Raw genomic sequence first — 24,450 nt, 5'->3', positions numbered from 1 at the left:
TCTTTTCTCCAGAAGTTAAGCATTATTTCCTCTTTCTATCGGGTGGGTAGCACAAAGGTGCAGCACCAACAAATTCATGCAACACCCATATTGATGACAAGCCATAAGCCATACTGCCTAATCCAATCCCTGGGAACCAAATAATCATCCATTCATCAGACTATTCTAGCCTCTCTGGTCAGTGTAATATTGCTGTGTAAATGTTGCTTTTCTTTACCATCTCTAGGCTTGCATATTTTAAATAGGCCTATGTGTTGATTTATCTGAAGCCTTTCATGTATTTCTGTATATGTGTGAGACAGTAAAGTTTACTATTGATGATTATATCCACTGTGATTCATTCAGATGTTGTAGTGGTAACATGCATTAATACTGAATTCTGATTCTTCCTGCTCTATCATCTCACTAATATACACTCAGTCTTCCACAGTAAATATGTTTCTGAGTGCTGGCAAACCTTGCTGTCTCAAAAGGCTTATTCTCATAGAAACAAACCCACCATGACACAACAAGGGACAAAAACATATGCATCTCTTTATTTTCATATGCCATTCCAGAAATTGTGAAAGCCATGGATCATCCAAAATAAATGTGCTTTTCAATTCCATGTTTAATAAAAACAACAGACATTCATATGCTTTGCATTGAGGTTTATTTTGGCAAAGCAGTGGCTACTTCATCAGTCACCAGACAGTAAAGCCTGCACAGGATGTTGTCATGGTAATCAAGAGCCAGCAAGCAGTACAACACAGGGATGGAAGCATAGCTCTGTATGTGTGCATGTGTCCATGTACAGAGGTGCTCCACTCTCGTTGAGTAGTGTTGAGGGGCTTTTGCCTGTATGTCCAACTGTACTGATCGATCTAAGAGGAATAGATCTACAATGCCAGTAGTGTCATCATGTGCTGCATATTAAACAACTGGATGTGGGTTAGATCAGACATTTGTGAACCCTGCGTGTGGCAATGTGCCTCTGCTTGAATACTGTTATAGCGGGGAAAAAAGCATGTAAACAGAGCAAATATAGATATCTAAAGTTAGACCTTTAGATGCACTCTGGAGCTAGGTGAATAATCTATTGACGCAGCTTTCCTCATCAAAGCAGTCTGGCATCCTTGTATTGTACATTCAGCTTTGGTAAGCTGAAATGCATTACTGTAGAAAAAGTAGATTGCAATTCACTGATGTAACCACAAAAACAAACTTAAGATCCTGCAGCAAATCAAATAAAAAATTCACAACCAAAAATGCAGGCCAGAAAAAAAATTAAACCCCCCAATCTTTTCTGTTCAATCTCTAACAGTCTTTTTAATGACCTTTGGGGTGTTTTCCTCAGCATGATACTCTAACCCCAAGTTAGAGTTAAAGAAAAAAATCACCATGGTTTGTTATGTTTTAAAAGAAATCCAATGGCTGTTGGAACCCAAAGTAGTCTCCTCCAGGTTCACACTGAAATGTGGAATATTGACAGTCTGCCGCTTCAAAGTTCATCCCTGTGAGAAACAGAGGCAATGTGTTAAAACATGCAGAGTAAGAGGGTCTATGCTTTGTCAAAGACCGTACAGTAACAACATGCAAACAGGAGGTCAGAGTTAGACATTCCTGGAGTTCACAAACTCAGTCTCATCACTACATGTGCAAAATACAAGTGTCTCTCCAGATTACACATCTGGACCACTAACAATATTATTAAGTCATTAGAGGCTAATGTCCTTGTTTTGGGAACAAGGATGAGAACTGACATGCTCTTATACCAGATCGGAAAAAAGTATCACAGCCAAATGCAAACCATCAAACATATGCAATTAATTATTGCCATTCTAAATTCTCTTGTCATTATCAATAATTGAAAACAATCATTTTAGTTCCAAAAGAGAATCTCACTCCACACTTGTTATAGCTGAGCATTTTAATACAGCAAACTGGTTCAAAGGGGTTAAAATTAAAACGTGCAGCCAGTTGCTATGGTATGGGAGAAGCAAATAATGATGACAAGCAGCAAACTCAGCCGTTGTGATCCATTTTCTGCTCCAGGCCACACCATTTCACCTTTGCCACTGTATGAAGGAGAGAGGGGAGAAGAGGGAGTAGGAAGTCACTTCCACCTGGACCACTGCTTGTCTTTGTCTGTTAAAGGCACATAAATCACCCCCATCAGGGGCTTCATTTTGGTGCTGCCGTCCTCCATCTTGTCGTACTGCTCCAGCATCTGGTTTCCTCCGGCCGGGCCCACGGGCAGAATCAACCGACCGCCCGGCTTTAGCTGGTCCAGGAGCTGAGGAGTGAGAGGATACTTACTGGGTCACAACCAGAAACCTCCAAGGCCCAAGCATTAACCTGTCACCAGACAGCTCTGTCCGTCTTGTTATCAGTGTTTTAAAAAAAACCTCCTGTTCATATTAGCTATGCTATGGCTCCCAGCTAAATATGCTACAACAGTGTAGCTACAACTGCATAGAGGTCTGCCTGACAAATAAAAGCATACTATTTATAAGATGGAGGTTTGTAGACCCATCAAAGCACACATTCACAATATGATATATTTTTAAATCTTTAACAGAGTTAAAATCAGCACAGTGTGTATGTGTTCTAAAGGCATTCCTAAAAGCATTCTTTGGTGAGTAGGATGGCAGATTGGACTGATGTGACTCTCATTAACAGGGGAGGGCAATCACGCCTTTGATGAGTGTTTTTCTCGGCAGTTTGGAAACTCACTGCTTGGGGCACGTTGGGTGCTGCGGCGCCGACGTGGATGGCATCGTAAGGCGCCTCCTCCGGGTGGCCCATCCTCCCGTCTCCCACTGGGGCACAAACAGGCAGCGGCTGTCACTCACACACTGCCGGCCGCCATGCAGCGCCAGCCTCACCAACCCCCCCGCCCCCCAAACGGGTGCACTGAGAAGCATAGTGCCAAGGCACGCATCAGAGCTGAGAGATGCCAGATCTCTCAGACTCTGATGCTGATGCCGTCTGACTGCAGGGCAGGCAACAGCAGCCAGGCACTCTCATTCTCAATTATTCAGCATTGCACCCCCGTGAACTGAGCTGCGTTACGTTCCCCTTCCAAGGAGGGACGTTTTTGAGCCAACATCCATTAGACTCTTTTTAATGTATGGTTAATGGTTCATCTGTCTTACATGTTATAACTGAATATGTATAGATGTCACTGTCACAGCCGAATTAATGCAAGCAGAAAATCTGATCTCCTTCTCCAACATACCTATTAGGTTAATTCTACCCGATGTTATCAAACTGGGGTCATCTTTCTTTACGTTGTTTATGGATTCGTCCACCAGTTCCTTGATGTGATCAATTCCTATCACCTTTCCTTTGGAACCTACCTGTAGAAGAGAGTAAATCAATTAGTTTCATCAGTTGAATTTCAGACCTTGAAATGGAACTGATCCCGTCCCCGTCCCCAAGGATAAATGTCATTTGTTTACCCGTCATGTGTGTCTCACCATTCGTGCAAAGCACACAGAGAGGATCCCACTGCCGGAGCCCACATCCAGAGCCTTGGCCCCGTCATACAGCTGGTCGTGCAGGAGCTCCAACGCATAGGCGTGCTAGGGGAGAGATCAACAGAATAACTGCAGCATTACCACTTCTCAGCATGGTGCATGTCTCTGGCACTTGCTCCATGGCTAATAAGAGCAAGCCCATCAATTGTGGATAGTTATGATTGATTGAACATATGAGACAATTTTTAAAATATTGTTTAAAAGTCATACCATGTGTGGAGCACTGATGGTTGCTTGATATCCTTTTGGTTGAGATAGAGATAAAGTTTAATAAAACATGGATGAAGAAAGACTATTCAATTTGAACTGTGTTTTTCTCTCACTCACACACACACACACACACACACACACACACACACACACACACACACACACACACACACACACACACACACACACACACACACACACACACACACACACACACACACCTATTGACTGTGGGGAGTCCATGTAGGGGTTGCATCTGGAGAAATGACCCCGGTCTGTGGCCAACATGACTTCATAGACCTTGTCTGACTTGATGATGCCATTTTCTGAGGAGAAAAAACAAACCGTGTTTAATTTTACAGTGGATTTGTAGCCTCACATACACACACAAGAACTGTAGTGTCTTCAAAGTAATCCTCCACATGAGCCTCCACTGACAGTTGGTGCCAGCAGCAGGAAGTGCCAGCGACAGCCGGTGCTGCTCTCATTACTCCTGCAACCCTGAAACTATGTGCTGCTTAGTGGTCATCGGAGGTCAGGATACATTACACCTGCATACCCTACATAGGTCTAGATGGTCAAGTGGAAAATGCAACAAAAATTGCTCCTTAACCAATTGCATTAGAAAGACCAACTCCTGAACAATGTCATACTGTATTCTTTCTGAACAATATGTGATGTGCTATTAACACAGGAGGAAAACCTTGAGGATAGGATACATACAAGAAAGTCAGGAATTAGCATGCATGCCCCCTGAGTTTGACCCATTTAAATTCATCTTGAAGCTAACTTGTGTGTAAATGGGTCAAGACTTGGACCTACACGGCAATGGGGGATGGGTGTTGCTAACTTTTGTCAATTCAATATTCATTACGTCAGCATCACATTTGACAGTGTTGTGCCTGTGCATATTAAAAAGTGGCCTCAATCTCTTGTCATGCAGAAGATGAATGTCCTCACTACAAAACGTTTCAGATTAGTAGTCTCTGTACTGTGTGACAATAGCCTATATAAAACCTGTCACATGATTTATATTCAAATCTGAACAAGCCATAAGGTACAGGGCTATACTCTTTCATTCACTTTAACCAGCAAATAGCCTGAGCTCATTCCAAAAAGCTTCTGGCAAAATGCTCAGACCCAACTAAACTGCCTGCCACAATGCTTTGCTGGCCACAGTACAAATATAGCCTACTTGCTGGCCAAATCATTTTGGACACTGCTGCTCCATACTGAATATCTCTGCGTCAAGTCTGCAAGATATCCTTCTGACGTTTGCAAAGAAAAGAAATATCCCGTGTGTGTCTGAGTGACTTGCCAAAATCTAATATTGTGAATTCAGTGGGGTGGGGCACATATTTCTGCAATAGAAAAAAATCTAACAACAACTTTACACTCAATAAAGACGGTACAGTAACTACACGTTCTAGAACCTGGTTCATTACCGCACTGCATGGCTGGCCAGCCCCGCCCTCCTTTTTGCTGGAGCAGAAAAGGCTAGCTGCTAACAACGTTACTATAGAAACACCAAGCCATTTCAAATGTATCTGCTAAAATAAAGACATGTAGTAGCTACAGTCAGAGGCAGTCCAAGCGTTCAACACACGGCTCTGAAAGTGGAAGACACTATTTGAGGGGCCTTAGCTATATGCGTTATCTGGCCATAGATCCTAGGAAAACGAAAAAGCACTGCTGTTGTAAAACAAACTTGACACACAGACAACCGAACATCATATCCAAAGGTAACTGGGCTCTCTTTCTTAGGTCTGAAAACAGCTGTCAACGAAACGAGGCTGCCTGAGCGAAACACAATGACGCACATACAAATCTGAGACATGCTTGCACTATAAAGCCAGCCCAAAGATAGGTATGCAATAGGTAGTTTGCGACCCACCCTGGATGGTCTCTTGAGTCTTCACTACAAGCTGAGTGCAGACTTCAAAACATCATCACATCATTCAGACATTACAGCGTGACTGAGCGAAGCATGAAGCTGGATATCCCAGCTAGCTAGCTAGCTAGCTGCTATTGCTAACCCCACGTTAGCAAGCGAGCCCCACTGACAGTTTGCACTGTGAAAAAGCAACAATTTCCGAATCCATAATGAATCTCTCAACAAATATTTGACATGATTCAGTTTTATACTATACTTACTGCGGAGGTTGTTGACAAGCTCTGCGTGGCTAGCTCCTCCAGATTTCCAGGCCATTATTACACACACTCTGCGAAGCAAATAGAGACCAGCTGTCAGTGCCGCGCCTGCGCCAACTGCTTTGCCTACGACACTGACAACCTCCAGTACAGATGGTGGGGATACGTCACGAGACATGTCTTTGCTGCCGCAGATTGCAGTTTTTCTACAGCATTTGACCCTGGTCTTACTTGTTTAAATATAAGATAGCTTTTCTGAAATACATTCTGCATTTGGTGATCTCTCAGCTTTGATTGCACAGGCATGCACCTGACAAGAGAATTAGTTAGTTCACCCACAAGGTGGAGCGCGAGGGCTTAACTTGTTAGCGGCGTGATCACATGGAGATCTCATTGAGTTTGTCCCCAGCTAGCCACCGTACATGAGCTGGCTGGCGGGATACAGGATGTAGAGGAGTTTGTCTGATTCCAGTTAGTTGTCTAGCTACTAAAATTACAATTAAAACACAACATTGGGATTGCGCTTGACACCTATTCCCATGGAGGGCATCAATGCAAAATACGTTTCTCAGAAAATTAGCAAAACGAGATGGAGACCAGTCTCATCTTCATCTTTACAGCAACCAGATATCTTTGCCACTGGATCATGGGACAACGAGGTGGGCTTACTAGCTAACTGGCTGCGTTAGCTTGTATATTTCTAATTTGTTGCAAATCATTAGCATGGCTTCTCAACAACCATAGTAACATTTGAACGAATTAAATAGTTGATATTGCTGTCACTGACTGTGACTATTTACTGTCTTAATGACTCACTCTTTCAGGACAACAAAATTGCAATATGGTCCATGGGAGAGCATGGTGTCTCGATGGAGGATGAATTTGAGGGAGACCCTCAATTATTATGCGAATACAAGCATAATGGGGATGTTCTGGACCTTCAAGTAAGTTGACTTACTTGCCTAGACTGGCATTTACCATGTTGCACTCAGCCTATTCGTTACACAACTTCAGTGTAGTTGTTTACACGTACTGTCATGAAATATGATTTCAGTTAAGTGTAAGCAATGAAGTAGTACGGCTACTTGATCTTGTGTCATGACTTATGTGAATGTTATGTTTCCAGTTTCTGGATCAAGACAGAATAGTTACAGCATCATCAACTGGAGCAGTGACCATCTTTCGTCATCATCATAACAGTCAGGTATGGGAGCCTATTTTAGGGGACATTATCTTATGAGCCACAATTGTGTACCTTAAAGAATGTCTTAACTGAACATTTTAGAATGACTGTCAATATTTCAAGCATCACTGAAATGTAGATGAGTGGAAATGTCATTACAGGTCGTTCAATAGCACTTTATCCTCTCTTCACCACAGACGCTGTCTGTTTCTCAACTCTGGGAAAGAGCACATCATTATCCATGTGACAACGCCCCATGCACTGGAGTTGTGTGTAACAGCCCAGAGATTGTGACAGTCGGGGAAGATGGAAGGATAATCCTCTTCAGAGCTGACCAGCAAGGAGTGGTGCGCACCATAGGTGTGAGAAGCAACTGTTGATAATAACAATACCTTTGAAATGCTGTTGTCAACTTAATTTCATTCTTCCATAAGGGTGCTGGACCTTGAAACAAATCGCCATCTTTTCACCTATTTGATATTGATTCTTGTCTTTTTTTTGTTACAGAAAATGCTGACAGTAGCACAATCCATGCTGTGACCTTCCTGAGGACAACAGAGATCCTTACAGTGAACTCTATTGGCCAGCTCAAACTATGGGACTTTAGGCAACAGAGCAACGAACCATCACAGATTCTTTCTCTGTAGGTGTTAATTTTTGTATGACCTGATGTACATCACAGGGTACCAAGTGATGGCAAGTTTGTGTGATGTCTCAATTGTATTATCCAAATTGTTATTTTTGCCTCCTAGAACTGGGGACCGAGTCCCACTGCATTGTGTGGACAGACACCCCAACCAGCAACACATTGTGGCCACTGGAGGACAGGATGGCATGCTTTGCATCTGGGACGTCAGACAGGGAAACATGCCGTTTTCACTTATGGAGGCACACTCTGCTGAGAGTAAGGGCTTATTCAGTGAAGTTTGTTCTGTAATACAAGGAGGTTTTAGAAGGTTTTTTTAACGGTTTTTCATTTGTTTATTCATCGTCTTAGTGTGGGAGGTCCACTTTCATCCTTCAAATCCGGACCACCTGTTCACATGTTCAGAAGATGGCTCGTTGTTGCATTGGGAGACAAACTCAAATTCAGACACACCATCCTTTTTACAAAGTAAGTCATCTGTCATAGCGTAACTGTTTACTGTTATAGATGTTTAATTTCTCAGTCTGTTTTGTTGTGGTAGTATTGTATCATTGAGATACCATACCAATCATAATAAGCAACGTTGTCTTTCTTGTTCACTAGGCGGACGGAACACAAGTATCATCTCTCGCAGTGCAATAGCTCCAGCTGGTGTGAACCAGTCACTCATCAGTTCTTGGCTCAGTGGAGACTCCACTAAAGGGCGTCTTGAGACAACTCACATGCTTCCCAGCCAAACTCTGTCTGTGAACAGTCTGGATGTACTGGGACAATGCCTTGTCTGTGGAACTGATGGAGAGGCCATTTATGTCAACAGACAGGTCCCGGTTTAGAAACCTGTATTTTTCTGTTCATCGTAGTGGACAGATGTGTGTGTGTGCTAGGTAATTTGACATGTCACTTAAGTTTGTGGTAAACATTCAAGTAAAAAATGTTCTGGCTTGGGGAAAACCTCTATCTTGTGGAAATATTTTGTGTATTGCATTATTGTTTTGATAGTCAGGAAAGATTTTGAAGAAAATGTAAGCATACAGAGATGTTGCCCCCTCATGCAAACAGAAGTCTCTCTTACTGATGGGTACAGGTTGTACAAGTAATGTATGCATTCATTGAACATGCAAAATGTGCAGCAGCAAACAAACCCTAATCAGATATATTGAGTACTTGTTTTGTTGGGGAAATCATATTGATTTGATGGTCTTTTTACACTTTGAAATAAATGCCTAATAAGTATTATATTCATTATCCTTTGATGTATAACTTTTATTAGACTAGATTGGCCCATTTGGCATATTGAATGGTATTAGGTACAGTGAGAGATTGTAGTACACTACTAGTATTTACAGAACATAATACACATATTTCGCCACATGAATTGCTCACTTTGTTGCGATATGCATATTGTAAGAAAAAGAAAAGCATTCCTTGCTGCACCTCACTGTTGTTGAAAAAAAAATAAAAAAGTGTGTTAGCAACGCAGAGGGTCATGGGAGAAAGGAAAAACAAGCCACACATCCGGGCAACCTGTTGTCTGTCAGACATCCAAAGCCGCTGTCGAGTTTCAGCACTGAAGTTCGTCACTTACATTCCGATTATATCTGTCGAACGAACGCAAACGTTGCTAGCACTTTTTCGTTGATTTGAACGTGTCTGATTTGATAAGAGGAATAATGCAGCTACTGGTAAGTTCATTGATAGTCACTTATTGCCTGTTAGCGAGCGAGCGAGCGAGCTAGCTAGCTGTGCTAATCTACTGGCTGGCTGCTCTGAGGCCCATGGTCCTTTGACCGGAGCGTAGTCACCGGTGGCAGCAGCCGAGCTTCTTTGATAGTGGTAGCTAGCGTTAGCTACCTAGTAGCTACAGTATACACTGCTCAGTGCGTGACATTAAATAAGTACTCACTAGTTAACTTAAGGTAAACTACAGTTTCACCATTTGCTATACTTTACTAATAAAGGTCTGAAAGTATAACCTCAGTCGTATTATTTGGCAACGTTGACTCAAGTGAGCTGAGATACCATAGCTCACCAGCGCCATTAGTTTTAATTGTCACGTTTGCTAGTAGATGCATTGATCAAGGGGGAGTCTCTCTAGTCTAGCACATTATTGCATTGATAAATCATGTAGCTTATTATTCATTTCAAAATGATTTGTTCAAAGAAAGCTATGGGAAAGGTTTATAATTCACGGAAGAGCATTTGACAGCTTGCCAGAGCCATGTTGTTCAGTTTTTAATTATAATGTCATAATGGGCCGGTTTCACAGACAAGGCTTAAGCCTAGTCCTGGACTAATTCACACTTTCAATGGCAAATTGCCACTGAGGATGCTTTTTAGTCTAGGACTAGGCTTAAGCCTTGTCTGTGAAACTGGCCCCAGATGTGCTATCCAGCTAATCCACTGCTTGTCTTTAATGTACTATTACTGGTCAGTGGTCACGTTGGAGGGATAGCCTAACTGTATGCAGCATGTTCTTCAATGTTCTTGTTTTTTTGTTTTGTTCCCAACAGGTTATGTGCCCTAGCAGCATGCAGAGTGTCTGAATGTGAAGTCATTCAAACCTTGAAGCTAATCTCTGCCCCTGATACCCTCACAGTGAAGCACACTGCTGTGTGTTCACCTGTTCTCCCCTTTGGCTGTTAACATACATGTTTTTACATGAAGAGAGGGGAGAAACCCGAAGGATACAGACAGATGAGGCCCAAGACCTTCCCTGCCAGCAACTACAGTGGCAACAGCCACCAGATGCTGCAGGAAATTCGAGAGAGTCTCCGTAACCTGTCTCGACCGTCTGATCCCCCTAAGGTGGATATGGGTGGTGGAAAGGTACAGCCCGAAGACCCTAGGCAGCAAGGGCGCTGCAGCAACCCCAGAAATCCCTACCACAAGGCCTTGCAACAGATTCGTAACTCCCTCATGCCTTTTGCCAACGAGCCCAGCTCTTCTGGAAGGACAGCCGAGGTGAACAAGCAGATGCTGCTGGAGCTGCTGACAGCTGGGTTTGAGGAGGTAAGGCAGAATGTGGATTAAGTATTTAGTATTTCAGTGAGGTACAATGTTGTCTTGGGAATTGGGGTATTTTTTTGTTTAAAGAATAAATCTTGACTGAAATCCTGACTTCAAATCTATCAGTGTCCAGGAATATGAATTTCAATCATGGACAAGCCTGCATGCCAGAGACGGCAAAAAGAGGTCACTCGGTTCCTCCTGCTGCACCATGTTGAATTCCCAGGGTTGACTCATTTCAAATATGAAAACTATGCAATGTGGACTGACCAGCTTTAACAATGTTACAATGTTATTTTCTCATGCTCCAGGTGTTTTTGGCTAGTCAGTCATGTCTAGGTATTTACGTAGAATTCCTTTGCCCTAAAACTGAGTGATGACATTTTCTCAATGAAACCATCGTGTGTGTGTGTGTGTGTGTGTGTGTGTGTGTGTGTGTGTGTGTGTGTGTGTGTGTGTGTGTGTGTGTGTGTGTGTGTGTGTGTGTGTGTGCGCGCACACACACGATGAAAGGAAAGCATGAATTGTATGACTTTTAAAAAGGTAAATAATATAAGTACTCAACTCTAAATATTTAATGTAAGTATTGATATAGGCCTTTAAAAATCCTACATTAAGGCATTTATCATATGATAATTTCATTTTCCCCACCTTTCAAATCCACAAAGGGTGAACACCATGCCAATGATCTGAAGTACATGCTCATCTTATAGCTCACTGCACAACCTTTTACAATTTTGATCATATGTTTTCTCTCCAGGAAATGGTGATCCGTGCACTGAAGCAGACGAACAGTCGCAGCATGGAGGCAGCAATAGAGTACATCAGTAAGATGAGCTACCAGGACCCGGTGAGGGAGCAGATGGTGGCTGCCGCCGCCCGCCCTGTTAATGCTGGCATGAAAGCCCCTGGTAGGTGTCTGTCCTCTGGGACCAACTGCTCGCTTTCCTCTCCTTTATCAAGACTTGTTCTTGGAAACTTGGTATTGTTGCAGGATTTAGGACTGCTATAACATTTGTTGCTGAAATTACAATGCATTCTCATTGAGGGAACAAACACCCTTGAATAACTCTTTGGGGGAAGGATATTCCAGTTGATACTTTAATAATGTCTATCACCAACCTTACAAATCATGTCCAGATTCTGTGTTTGAACTATATTTTTTGTCTTTATCTCTTTTGCAGGTACATCTCATATTCAGCAGCCTGTGCTGAGGAGGCAGAGCTGGAAGGGTTCTAAGGAGTCTCTGGTTCCTCAAAGACATGGGCCCCTCATGGTGGAGGGGATGATGTACCGTTCAGATAGCCCTGGACCCCAGAGTGACCTCGCAGGACGCCCTCCACCAGCCTTCCAACAGGGTCACCCTGGCAACAGTCAACGGGTCAACCCTCCCCTACCGCCTCAGGTGCGCAGTGTGACTCCTCCTCCAAACAGAGGCAATACCCCTCCCCCACCCTCCTGGGACAGTAACCCCTCCACCAAGCGCTTCTCTGGCAACATGGACTACCTGGTGCCCCGCATCTCTCCTGTTCCCCAAGGGGCCTGGCCTGATGCCTATGCAGCCCCAGCCCCCCAGAACCAGAGGGGGATCAGCCCAGTCCCCATGGGCCGCCAGCCCATCATCATGCAGAACTCTGGAGGAAACAAGTTCAGCTTCCCCTCTGGCTGGCCTCAGAACGGCTCAAATCAGCAGGACTACATGGGACACCAGAATGTGGCCATGGGTGGTGGTGGCGGCAGCAGCAGACAACCTCCACCCCCCTACCCAGTGAACCAGAGCAGCAGGCAAAGCCCCACGGCTCAGCAGATGCAAGCTGGAGGCCCCGCATCCTCCCCATCCTACGTCAATGGTGGCAACCTCCCTCAGCCCATGATGGTGCCCAACCGGAATAGTCACAATCTTGACATGTACAACATCAGCGTTCCTCAGTCCTGGTCCACCGGTGGCGGCCAGCCCCAATCCTCCCCTGGTAGCAGCAACCAAGACATGTCCCCCTCATGGCAGCACAACATCCCTGTCCGTTCTAACTCCTTCAACAGCCACCAGCTGAGCAACCGGCAGGGCCACAACACCAGCTCCCAGCCCTCTGCCACCACTGTCACTGCGATCACCCAGGCCCCCATACTGCAGCCTGTGAAGAGCATGCGTGTGCAGAAGCCTGAGCTGCACACCGCCGTGGCCCCCACACATCCTCCCTGGATGCAGCAGCCCCCGCCACCTCCCCCTCCCAGCACGTATCAGGATCCTCCAGCACCTATACCCCAGATACCTGTAGTAGCAGAAGCGCCCAGTTACCAGGGTCCTCCACCCCCATACCCTAAACACCTCCTCCAGCAGCCTGCTGCACCCTGCCCTGCTTACGACCCAGGGACAAAGCCCTGCTCGGGGAGAGAGGAGACCGCTGAGGAGGAGGAGTGCAGCAGCGGCTCCAGTGACAAGGCAGACGGCCCAGAGAGTGCTGCCGCGGGAACAGAGCGGGAGAAGAAACAGATCACCACGTCTCCTGTGCCTGTGCGCAGGAACAAGAAGGATGAAGAACGAAGAGGAGACCCTAGAGTGCCACTATACTCACCCCAGGCCTTCAAGTTCTTCATGGAGCAGCACGTGGAGAACGTCCTGAAGAACCACCATATGAGGATTCGCAGGAAGAAGCAGCTGGAGAGTGAGATGCAGAGGGTGAGTGCCCTCAGCTCAGTCGTTGCTTGTAGCCTATACCTGAGAAGGTTACGCATTTCCATTGGTAGTCAACCTTTAGATTCTGTTTCCTTCATACTATACTCTGTAATGCTGTGTTTTGTAATAATGTTGTTATTAAATGTGGAAAAATGTGTGTAGCTAGGTTTAACACGACTTGGTTCAAATACTTTTGCCCCTTCTCTTCTTGTTGTTATCTAGCTTTCATTCTTTCTGACTTTTCCAATTTCTTCCTTGTTCAGTCTGTATTTTCATAGTTTTTTTTGTCTTTCTTTACACAATTCTTCTTTTCCCTCTGCTTAGTTGTTGTTCTGTCTCTCCCTTTCTCTCCTTGCTGTCACTAACAGCTGATGTAGAAGGTAAAGGTATCTGCCGTATTATGTCCTCCTGAATAGTCCACACACAGATCAGTGACCAAGTAAGCCGCTGATGAAAGATTGGCCATTTTAATTTAACAGCATGGAGCCCTATGCTGACAGCATGGTCTCACTAAGGCCCAAGGGAAACGCATGCCTCCTCACTCACCTTTTATCACAGAATCCTAGTGCACTGGTATTTATTAACATGTTTGCTACCTAAAAAATTATACCAACCATATAATCCTTATGGAGAGAATGGACACTTTACTTTTAACCACACACGGAGTAGAATGCATTACTCTGGTAATGCACCTGGTTTTAGGTTTAGTTTGTTTTATCTTTGAGTATTGTATGAGTCTGTTGAATGAAGAAATCTTTGCAAAAGGTGTGAATTTCCGTCTTGTGCTTTTTGCAGGTTGGGTTGTCAGGGGATGCCCAGGAGCAGATGCGCATGATGCTCTCTCAGAAGGAGTCCAACTACATCAGATTGAAGCGGGCCAAAATGGACAAGTCCATGTTTAAGCGAATTAAGACGCTGGGCATTGGAGCCTTTGGAGAGGTTTGCCTGGCCAGGAAAGAGGACACCGGAGCCCTGTATGCCATGAAGACACTGCGCAAGAAGGATGTTCTGCTAAGGAACCAGGTGGCCCATGTCAAGGCGGAGAGGGACATCCTGGCAGAGGCCGATAACGACTGGGTGGTGCGCCTCTACTACTCCTTCCAGGACAAGGACAACCTGTACTTTGTCATGGACTACATCCCTGGAGGAGACATGATGAGTCTGCTGATCAGGCTGGGTATCTTCCGTGAGGAGCTGGCCCAGTTCTACATTGCTGAGCTCACCTGTGCAGTAGAGAGTGTCCACAAGATGGGCTTCATCCACCGAGATATCAAGCCAGACAACATCCTCATAGACCGAGATGGCCACATCAAGCTCACAGACTTTGGCCTCTGCACTGGCTTCCGTTGGACACACGACTCCAAGTACTACCAGAGTGGTTAGTATGGGCCTTTGCTATGACAGCTTTTCCACTCCAAGATGTGTCCTGCAGACACATTAGATAATAAATGTTCCCCTTTTTTAGTTCACTCTGTGTTCCTTATAAGGCCATGATAAGTTAATCATGATATGGTTTATTTTCATAGGGGATCATGTTCGGCAGGACAGTATGGATTTCAGCAAGGAATGGGAGGACCCAACTAACTGCCGTTGTGCAGAACGACTCAAACCGCTGGAGAGGAGGAAAGCGAGGCAGCACCAGCGCTGCTTGGCACACTCCCTTGTGGGGACGCCTAACTACATTGCTCCAGAGGTGTTGCTTAGGACAGGTAAGCCTGTGCGGTAGTTTTGTTATCTTCTCTAAAGGTGAAAACATTATTTATATTGTGACATGGAAATGTTTTTGTTGTTGTGTACCTTGTTTACATTAACATATGAACTTGTTTCCTCTCTTTTCAAGGATACACCCAACTCTGTGATTGGTGGAGTGTTGGTGTCATTCTGTATGAAATGGTCGTTGGGCAACCTCCTTTCTTGGCGACTACACCCCTTGAAACTCAGCTCAAGGTAAAAGAACCTCTTAAAAACACCAATGTCTTGTAGCCTTTCTACAGAATGTCAGGCATGTTTTCCTGTGACATTCCTGATGCTGTTGTGGTACTGGTAGTAGTTATCATTGCGACATTCCTAATGCTGTTGTCTATTCAGGTGATAAACTGGCAGACCACACTGCACATCCCCCCTCATGCCAAGCTGAGCCCAGAGGCGTCGGATCTCATCATTAAGCTTTGCCGCGGCCCTGAAGACCGCCTTGGAAAGAACGGGACAGACGAGATAAAGGCACAGCCCTTCTTCAAGACCATTGACTTTTCCAATGACCTGCGACAACAGCAGCCGGCACCCTACATCCCCACCATCGCTCATTGCACTGACACCTCCAACTTCGACCCTGTAGATCCAGACAAGCTTTGGAGTGACAACGAAGGGGAGGGCAACCACAACGACACCCTCAATGGATGGTTCCGGAATGGCAAGCACCCAGAGCATGCCTTCTATGAGTTCACCTTCCGGCGCTTTTTTGACGACAATGGCCACCCGTACAGCTGTCCCAAGCCTATCGAGTATGAGAGCTATGATGGGGATGAGGCGGACTCTGAGGCCCCAGTGCAGGAGGAGAGAGACCAAGAAGAGACCAGCCGTGGGGCCCAGGGTCGTGATTTGGTGTATGTGTAGTGTATTTTATTAAGAACGTCTTTGTCCTGCTGGACTGCTTGCACATGACTGGTGGGGCGTGGGGGGGGGGGGGGGGAAATAGGTTGCTGGTTTGTCAGATGGCAGGTCAGGAATTGGGAACATGAGTGGTTTGTATTTGTGTGTAAAGGTGCATATACTGTGGGGTGGAACATTTGAGACATAGCCGATAGGAATGTATCATATAGAGCAGACACTACATTACACCTGCGACAGTCTGAAAGCTCTGCACTGCAGATTTAGTCACAGGAGCAGTTAACATGCTTTTTGAAGTCTCATAATGGTTATCAGTCAGCAGCTGGAGTCATTTTACACTACAGGTGTATTCATGGAGTGCACAGGGTAGACTTCATGTGTGCTGTCTGAACAGACATAAACTGAATTGAAAGCTAAAATATCAGGGTGCTCTTTGAAGACTAATAAATTCTGTTTAAGCCTTAATTTATTTAAGATATTGTAAACTGGTGACGCTAGTTGAGAAATAAGTATGGGATTTTCTTTTTGTTGGAACTTGCTTTTATTGGAAATTGTCTTAATTTATATTTTAATAGGTCTATTGAAATGGGGATTTAGTGAGAACACTCTTGTAGAATTTGCAGGGATAAATAACTCTTGAATTATTCATTGCTGTGCCTTTGATCTTCTGCTCTTTCACCAAATATATGGGGGGAGGGGGGGGGGGAGAATCAGACTGGCATTTTAGATTAGATAGGATATAGCTGATTGAACTAGTATTTTGTGTATTTTTCTAATTTATACAGAAAATGTATTTATAAATTGTTGTACACATTTGATGTAAATATTTTTCTCTATCCTGTTGGTTAGTCTATGTTCATTAGGGCAGGCCCTCTTCATTATTCCCCTCTAAATCATCTTTACTCTGTAATCATGATGATGATGATCATAAGCATTCCACGCCTTAAACAGATGTATGTTTTCTTTAGTGTTTTCTTGTTGCCGAAAGTAGCAAATATGAAACACACCCATAATACTAACCTAATTCTCAAAGAGAGAAGATGGCATCATGGGGCAACTGGCTCTTTTTTCTAAATTATACTTTTCTCATTTGTATTCACAGCCTCAAGCAACTCTGCCTTTGTCACTTGCATTCGGTCTCAACCAAAGCACTAGGCTATGCTGTGTATGAGTTTACTGACACAGTTTACCTGTTAATGAAGGACTGACACTACTTAAACCTGGATTGGTCTTTCCTCATACTTCGCCTTTAATACTGACCTTATCTGAATGTAGATATGGAATATGATCTGTCATTTCTGCACTGGTTTTTGTTGTAATCGTGTAAATGTGACAATGATTATTTGAGTGTAAATGTATTTAGGGTTGGATGCAGGGAAAGGGGGGTGATGAATAAAGAATGTAAAGCACAAAGCAATCCCATGCATTCCATTTATTGTCCTTTTCACATGCAAACATCCTTTACAACATTCACTATACAACACAACGGCCAGGTGCTATACTAGCTGTACGGTAGTCATGTTCAATCGAATTTGTCACCACATTGTTCATCTAAGGGTCCATCTGTTCACTCGGGGTTTTACACTTTTTAGTACGACTTCTAACTCCTTGGATGGGACAATGTAGTGGCAAATTTGATTGAATATAAATAACGCTATATAAATTTCATATCCAGAGCTGTGACATTACTATGCTATGATCTGTGAGTTGGACCCTGTCCCTGTCTACAGGACGGTCAGGATCAACCAAACCAATAAAATGGTTTCATAGAGTAGCCTACCATTTCACCGATTTGATAGTACCGTACCGTTTCATCCTGCATCGAGGAAGGGCCAGGCCCGCAACGTAATGATTACACATTGCTGGACTCACAGCTGTACCAAGGTTTAAAACTTGAAGTACTGTCAACAAAAGTCGCCGCTGTGTTTTGTACATCAATTCAGGATATGACGCTTGAAAGTGCAGTTGCCTTCAAACGCTCGGACGCGGGTGTGCCCGGGTTTTGATTCAGGTTGTCATCATTACTAGCTGGTTGTTTCGCCCTATAATTTCTGTCTGTACCGGCGCAATCATATACTGTAGCTGCTACTGGTATCTTACTTTTGATTTTGGATGTAGCAAGCTATGTGTCTACACTTCGTGTGTCGCATTTAGCTAACATCACTGCAACAGGTGGGTCTATTCAAGCTAGCATAGCAAGCGAGCTACTTTGCAAAGTTGCTAGCTAGCTAGCTAACTCATTTCGAGTAGGCTAATGACTGTCGCTGTCTAGCGAAATACATTTTCTGTGCCAATAATGTTTTCTCATAAATAATTGTGTATTTATTAGAGGTAGACCCAACAATAACTATTACCAGTACCGCATAGCTAGCCACTTAATAGCTAATCAATTGACTGCACTGGCACGCAGCTGTTAGTTGACAACTTCATTCCACCAAAGCTGTCATGCACTTTTGTTTTTTGTTTTTAAAAGGAAACTCGCATGAAATTGAATTCATCCACGTAGAAAAAGTAAGCCCCCCCATCTTCTATATTATCTGAACTCTTGTGCGGGGGTTGTTGTTGACGTCCTCTTGGGAGCATTGACAGCACTACAAAAAGCTACTCTGGCTAATTATATATTTGGTCCATTAAAATTGTTAATGTTTCTCTTCTACTAGAATGAGTCTACATGAGATCAGCGAGAACGTGAAGCTTGCCCGAGAGTATGCATTACTTGGGAATTACAGCTCTGCTATTGTTTGCTACCAAGGGGTGCTTGAACAAATAAAGAAATACCTTTTCTCAGTACGTGACAGCAGCTTTCAACAAAGATGGCAACAGGTAAATATGATAGTCATCAGCATTATTGGTGTTATCAAACAAAACTACATTCTAATAGGTGTGGTTTGGGCAGGAACATTCTGGGGAATATTGAATTTCACTTCCTTATTTTGCTCTTGACAGATATGGCAAGAGATAAGTGAAGAAAATAAACGTGTGCAAGAAATTATGACAACTCTTGAGAGCTTTCAACTGGAGACCGCCGTTTCCAAACCAACTAATCAAGATGGTGATATTTGGCCTGTGCAAGTAGAACGCAGGTATGAACAGTGTGGACTCCATTCAGATTGGATTCAGAAGTCTAGTAATTTATAAGTGCACTTAGTGGAAAAATAATGTGTGCCCTTTCTTTTCCTTCCTAGAATATAGAAAGTAATAGTAGTAGAAAGACACAGCTATGAGGTTTTCAGAGTATCTTTATTAGAATATGTTTGAGTGTGCAGTTTGCTTAGTAAGGGAGGGAGAATAAGCTGTTTGTCTGAGGAAAATAACTGAATGATGCAGTCATATGAGTAAGATTAGTGCTCAGTGTGCCTGGTGTTGGACTGCACTAAAAATGTTCTGCCCTCAATGCTTGAAGTCCAAGTGAAATAGAAACATATGCTTTTGCTTCCCATAAGTTATAATAGTTTTTCTTCCAGCAGGTGAAAGTGTAGTTTGTTTTGCCCAGGCTGATCGATGTAGCCTTCTCTTCTTTCCTCAAAGATCTTCCCCATGTCCGGTTAGGAGACCCTCAGTTCCCTACAAAGACAGTAAACCTCACAACAACCGCATTAGTGTGGGCCCCCGGGCTCAGCACCGTCAGGCGCCACGTGGGGCAAATGGTGACAGGGCCAAACCTTTGAAGGGCAAGGAGAAGAAAGAGACCCCAGGCAAACTAAAAGAAGACAAGGTAAACACACCATACAAAGGCTCAAATGGCCTTGAAGGTCCTTTGTTACTCCCTAATTTCACACATTACATTCTCAGTTTAAGAGAGGGGGGGGCTTTCTTCTTTACTGTATATTTTACTTACCAAAATAAAAAGCTTAACTATATAACTTGAATCGCTGTCCCAAGAATGTAAAATACTAAGTTCCGCATTCCCTTCTGTCTCACAACCTAAAATGATTTGCACTGTTGACTAAACACCATTCACTGTACGCATGTTTACCTAAAATCATCACCAGCTTGTCAGTCCGGTTTCTCGCTTTCAGAAAACCTCTACCGCATGATTACATGGAACCCCCTCAGAGCAGACAAATAATCCTGTATATTTCTGTCTTGCAGAACAAAGCTGAGGTATCAGAAAAAGAAGTGAAGAAGTTTGATGGGACAGGATATGACAAAGACCTTATTGAAGCCCTTGAGAGAGACATTATATCTCAAAATCCCAATGTTAAATGGTGTGTGACGATTAACCATTAACTTCCTAATGAATATTACCCTGTAAACAAGAATTTGTCTAACAGGAAATACCTCCTTTTAATTCATATAGGGATGATATTGCAGACTTGGAAGAAGCAAAAAAACTATTGAAAGAAGCTGTTGTGCTGCCTATGTGGATGCCTGAGTTTTTCAAAGGCATACGAAGGCCATGGAAGGTTCTGTTTTAAGTCACCTAATCACGTTCTTTGTTACATTGATCAATTGCATGAAAAAGAAGACCATCTAATGGTTGTATTTAATGTGAATGTTGCAAACATTATAAAATATTTGCTTTATTTCCAGGGGGTACTTATGGTGGGGCCTCCAGGCACAGGAAAGACTCTTCTGGCTAAAGCTGTTGCCACAGAGTGTAGAACCACATTCTTCAATGTCTCCTCATCCACTCTCACGTCCAAGTACAGAGGGGAGTCTGAAAAACTGGTCCGCCTTCTATTTGAAATGGTAAGATTCTCCTACCGACATTTCTAAACCTGTTTTCGCTTTGTTATTCTGGGCTATTGTGTATGGATTGATTCTTTTAATTTAATACATTTTAAATTGAGTCTATAAGAACAAAATGTAGAAAAAGTGAAGGGGTATATTACACAAGATGTTTTGTTAGGTTCTAGTCAATGTTTTTGGCCCCGTACAGGCCCGGTTCTACGCCCCCACCACCATATTCATCGATGAGGTAGACTCAATGTGCAGCCGCAGGGGAACGTCTGAGGAACATGAGGCTAGCCGGCGAGTGAAAGCAGAGCTTCTGGTCCAGATGGATGGTACAGTACTGAAACTGCATTTGCCTGGTTGCCAGACAGTTTGTGCTTTTCTAAACAATTATTGTGTTTGACATGACAACGACGGTAATAGAGGTTTGCTAATAACACAGTCTGGGCAGCCTGGCAAACATTGCATACATGTATGTTAACCTTCCTTGTCATGTCACAATATACAGTGCATTTGGAAAGTATTCAGACCCCTTCACTTTTTCCACATCGTTATGTTACAGTCTTATTCTAAAATGGATTCAATATTTTGTTTTCCCTCATCAATCTACACACAATACCCCACAATGACAAAGCCAAAACAGGTTTTTAGAAATGTTTGCTAATTTATTAAAAATAAAAAACGTATCATATTTACATAAGTATTTAGATCCTTTACTCAGTACTTTGTTGAAGCATCTTTGGCAGCGATTACAGCCTCAAGTCTTCTTGGGTATGACGCTACAAGCTTGGCACACCTGTATTTGGGGAGTTTCTCCCATTCTTCTCTGCAGATCCTCTCGAGCTCTGTCAGGTTGGATGGGGAGTGTCGGTGCACAGCTATTTTCAGGCCTCTCCAGAGATGTTTGATCGGGTTCAAGTCTGCTCTGGCTGGGCCACTCAAGGACATTCAGAGACTTGTCCTGAAGCCACTCCTGCGTTGTTTTGGCTGTGTGCTTAGGGTCGTTGTCCTGTTGGAAGGTGAACCTTCGCCCCAGTCTGAGAACCTGCTCCAGAGCGCCCAGGACTTCATCAAGGATCTCTCTGTACATTGTTCCGTTCATCTTTCCCTTGATCCTGACTAGTCTCCCAGTCCCTGCTGCTGAAAAACATCCCCACAGCATGATGCTGCCACCACCATGCTTCACCGTAGGTATGGTATTGGCCAGGTGATGAGCGGTGCCTGGTTTCCTCCAGATGTGACTTTTGACATTCATCTTGGTTTCATCAGACCAGAGAGTCTTGTTTCTCATGGTCTGAGAGTCCTTTAGGTGCCTTTTGACAAACTCCAAGCGGGCTGTTGTGCTTTTTACTGAGGAGTGGCTTCTGTCTGGCCACTGTACCATAAAGGCCTGATTGGTGGTGTGCTGCAGAGACGGTTGTCCTTCTGAAAGGTTCTCCCATCTCCACAGAGGAACTCTGGCACTCTGTCAGAGTGACCTTTGGGTTCTTGGTCACCTCCCTGACAATGGCCCTTCTCCCCCTATTGCTCAGTTTGGCCGGGCGGCCAGCTCTAGGAATAGTATTGGTGGTTCCAAACTTCTTACATTTATGTAATGATGGAGGCTACTGTGTTCTTGGGGACCTTCAATACTGCAGACATTTTTTTGTACCCTTCTCCAGATCTGTGCCTCGACACAATCCTGTCTCAGAGGTCTACGGACAATTCCTTCGACCTCATGGCCTGGTTTTTGATCTGACATGCACCGTCAACTGTGGGACCTTTTATATAGACAGGTGTGTGCCGTTCCAAATCATGTTCAATCCATTGAATTTCCCACAGGTGGACTCCAATCAAGTTGTAGAAACATCTCAAGGATGATCAATAGAAACAGGATGCACATGAGCTCAATTTCGAGTGTCATAGCAAAGGGTCTGAATACTTATGTGAATGTGATATTTCAGTTTTTTATTTTTAATAAATTGGCAAACATTTGTAAACCTGTTTTCGCTTTGTCATTATGGGGTATTGTGTGTAGAGGAAAAAAAATAGTTGAATCCATTTTAGAATAAGGCTGTAACATAACAAAATGTGTAAAAAGTTAAGGGGTCTGAATACTTTCTGAATGCACTGTAATTCCATCACATGATATGCAATTCCTTTCCCTGTAAACCTTTTTTTGTCCAAGAAATTATAGTACTCAAATGTGATGGTATTATACGTTATTGCACTTTGGTGTTATTGTGCTGTTGTTTAGGTGTTGGTGGGGCCTCAGAAAATGATGATCCTTCTAAGATGGTGATGGTGCTGGCAGCCACCAACTTTCCCTGGGACATTGATGAGGCTCTGAGGAGGCGTCTTGAGAAGAGAATCTATATCCCTCTGCCTTCAGGTCCATATTCACTACACAGCACACACACACACACACACACACGCTACTCTCCCCTAAGCTATACACTATCAAATGTATGGCAAACTGGAATGATTTATCACTGCTTTTCCAAAAAATATGTTTTGGGTCAAGTTACACACTGAGATGTATGTTTCCTGTGTGTGATTTGTTGTTTTTACAGCCAAGGGCAGAGTGGAGCTGCTGAGGATCAACTTGAAAGAGCTGGAGTTGGCCGGTGATGTGGACATGGCAAAGATTTCAGAGCAGATGGAGGGCTACTCGGGAGCTGACATCACCAATGTTTGCAGGTAAGGCTCTTACTTTTATTTAATTTTTTTTGGCAATGTGAATACTATCCCTCTAAACAAGCTCTTACCTTTCTGCACCAGTTATATTCTCTAAAACAGTTGGCACTTTAACATGGATCAGTAATTGATAGATCAGTGGAGTGCATCTTCTTCTGTTCTGTTAGCTGAGATGAGTGCTGATTTGAATGAGAGATACCAGTACTGTACTGGAGAGAAATACCACAGTCCAAATCTACAGTCATTAATAAAATGTTGACATTTGTGCCCTATCTTCATAATGTCTGTAGGGATGCCTCTCTGATGGCTATGAGGCGAAGAATCGAGGGTTTGACGCCGGAGGAGATCCGTAACATTTCCCGAGACGAGATGCACATGCCCACTACCATGGAGGATTTCGAGTCTTCTCTGAAGAAGGTGTCTAAGTCTGTATCAGCATCTGACCTGGAGAAGTACGAGAAGTGGATCGAAGAGTTTGGCTCCTGCTGAGATGGCAGGGTATGAGCCAAGTCCTCAGTCTCAGATCTGCAGGGGGATTAGTGGAAGGCTGAATCTTGTAACAATAATTTAACACTGGCTCTGTGTGTCATGTCATGTCTTCCCTTTCTTTGTATACAGTGATATGCCTTAAGTTAAGTAGGGTAACCATGTGCACTTCAGAGATTGCATCTCTTTGCCTTCCTTTTATATGGCCTGGTAGTGATGACAATAGAACACATTACAAAACATACCTTGATTCATGTACAGTATATTACTTAGTGATGTTTTACAGCAAGTCAATTTTTACGAGTCAAAGAGTTATGTGACGATGGTAGAATGCTCAGGACAATGGCTTAGGAAAAAACTTGATTCTCTCTATATATGCCTTGAACACCTTTGCTACCAAAGTATCTACCACAGTGTATTTTGCATCTGTGTTATATCCAGTGATGTACTGGGGTATATGTCAAAGTTACACTACCTGACTGTTTTTGTTTTCTGCTCTTGATTTTATTTGGAAGTGAATTTGTATGCAATCATAGAACACTAACAATGTGTTGTTAATAAAGCTACCTATGGAAGTAAAATATTACTTGCATACCATGGCTGTCATGTCTCT

The 24,450-nt window shown here is 43.6% G+C and overlaps 4 protein-coding genes across 6 annotated transcripts; 3 read left to right on the top strand and 1 right to left on the bottom strand.

The window, feature by feature from the left end:
- Positions 1-514: 514 nt before the first annotated feature.
- On the bottom strand, positions 515-6,019 carry pcmt (protein-L-isoaspartate (D-aspartate) O-methyltransferase). Of its 2 annotated transcripts, none has more exons than XM_083689489.1 (8): positions 5,886-6,019; positions 3,953-4,057; positions 3,732-3,763; positions 3,462-3,566; positions 3,221-3,341; positions 2,716-2,801; positions 2,050-2,275; positions 515-1,493 (listed from the first exon to the last, which is right to left on the bottom strand). In XM_083689489.1, the coding sequence occupies exons 1-7, from the start codon at positions 5,938-5,940 to the stop codon at positions 2,096-2,098; spliced, it is 684 nt and encodes a 227-aa protein (XP_083545615.1). In that variant the 5' UTR covers positions 5,941-6,019; the 3' UTR covers positions 515-1,493; positions 2,050-2,095. The 2 variants fall into 2 exon arrangements, with proteins under 2 accessions (XP_083545615.1, XP_083545616.1); XM_083689490.1 differs by having other exon boundaries at positions 2,106-2,275.
- Positions 6,020-6,320: 301 nt separating this feature from the next.
- Positions 6,321-8,943, top strand: nup43 (nucleoporin 43). The gene is made up of 8 exons (XM_083688561.1): positions 6,321-6,541; positions 6,707-6,826; positions 7,009-7,086; positions 7,263-7,425; positions 7,573-7,708; positions 7,818-7,969; positions 8,063-8,179; positions 8,315-8,943. The coding sequence occupies exons 1-8, from the start codon at positions 6,422-6,424 to the stop codon at positions 8,542-8,544; spliced, it is 1,116 nt and encodes a 371-aa protein (XP_083544687.1). The 5' UTR covers positions 6,321-6,421; the 3' UTR covers positions 8,545-8,943.
- Positions 8,944-9,259: 316 nt separating this feature from the next.
- On the top strand, positions 9,260-16,047 carry lats1 (large tumor suppressor kinase 1). The gene is made up of 8 exons (XM_083688933.1): positions 9,260-9,393; positions 10,222-10,720; positions 11,478-11,628; positions 11,902-13,394; positions 14,187-14,769; positions 14,918-15,100; positions 15,232-15,338; positions 15,480-16,047. The coding sequence occupies exons 2-8, from the start codon at positions 10,370-10,372 to the stop codon at positions 16,002-16,004; spliced, it is 3,393 nt and encodes a 1,130-aa protein (XP_083545059.1). The 5' UTR covers positions 9,260-9,393; positions 10,222-10,369; the 3' UTR covers positions 16,005-16,047.
- Positions 16,048-17,980: 1,933 nt separating this feature from the next.
- On the top strand, positions 17,981-24,429 carry katna1 (katanin p60 (ATPase containing) subunit A 1). Of its 2 annotated transcripts, XM_083689208.1 has the most exons (12): positions 17,981-18,170; positions 18,472-18,509; positions 18,659-18,821; positions 18,945-19,081; positions 19,527-19,713; positions 20,091-20,206; positions 20,299-20,404; positions 20,532-20,690; positions 20,881-21,007; positions 22,912-23,046; positions 23,228-23,354; positions 23,642-24,429. In XM_083689208.1, the coding sequence occupies exons 3-12, from the start codon at positions 18,660-18,662 to the stop codon at positions 23,838-23,840; spliced, it is 1,455 nt and encodes a 484-aa protein (XP_083545334.1). In that variant the 5' UTR covers positions 17,981-18,170; positions 18,472-18,509; position 18,659; the 3' UTR covers positions 23,841-24,429. The 2 variants fall into 2 exon arrangements, with proteins under 2 accessions (XP_083545334.1, XP_083545335.1); XM_083689209.1 differs by lacking the exon at positions 18,472-18,509.
- Positions 24,430-24,450: the final 21 nt, after the last annotated feature.

Source organism: Argentina silus, assembly GCF_951799395.1.
Source record: "Argentina silus genome assembly, chromosome: 17".
In the NCBI taxonomy this organism is placed as follows: domain Eukaryota; kingdom Metazoa; phylum Chordata; class Actinopteri; order Argentiniformes; family Argentinidae; genus Argentina; species Argentina silus.
Note: the sequence above shows the minus strand (reverse complement) of the source record. Positions and strands in the feature narration are given on the sequence as shown.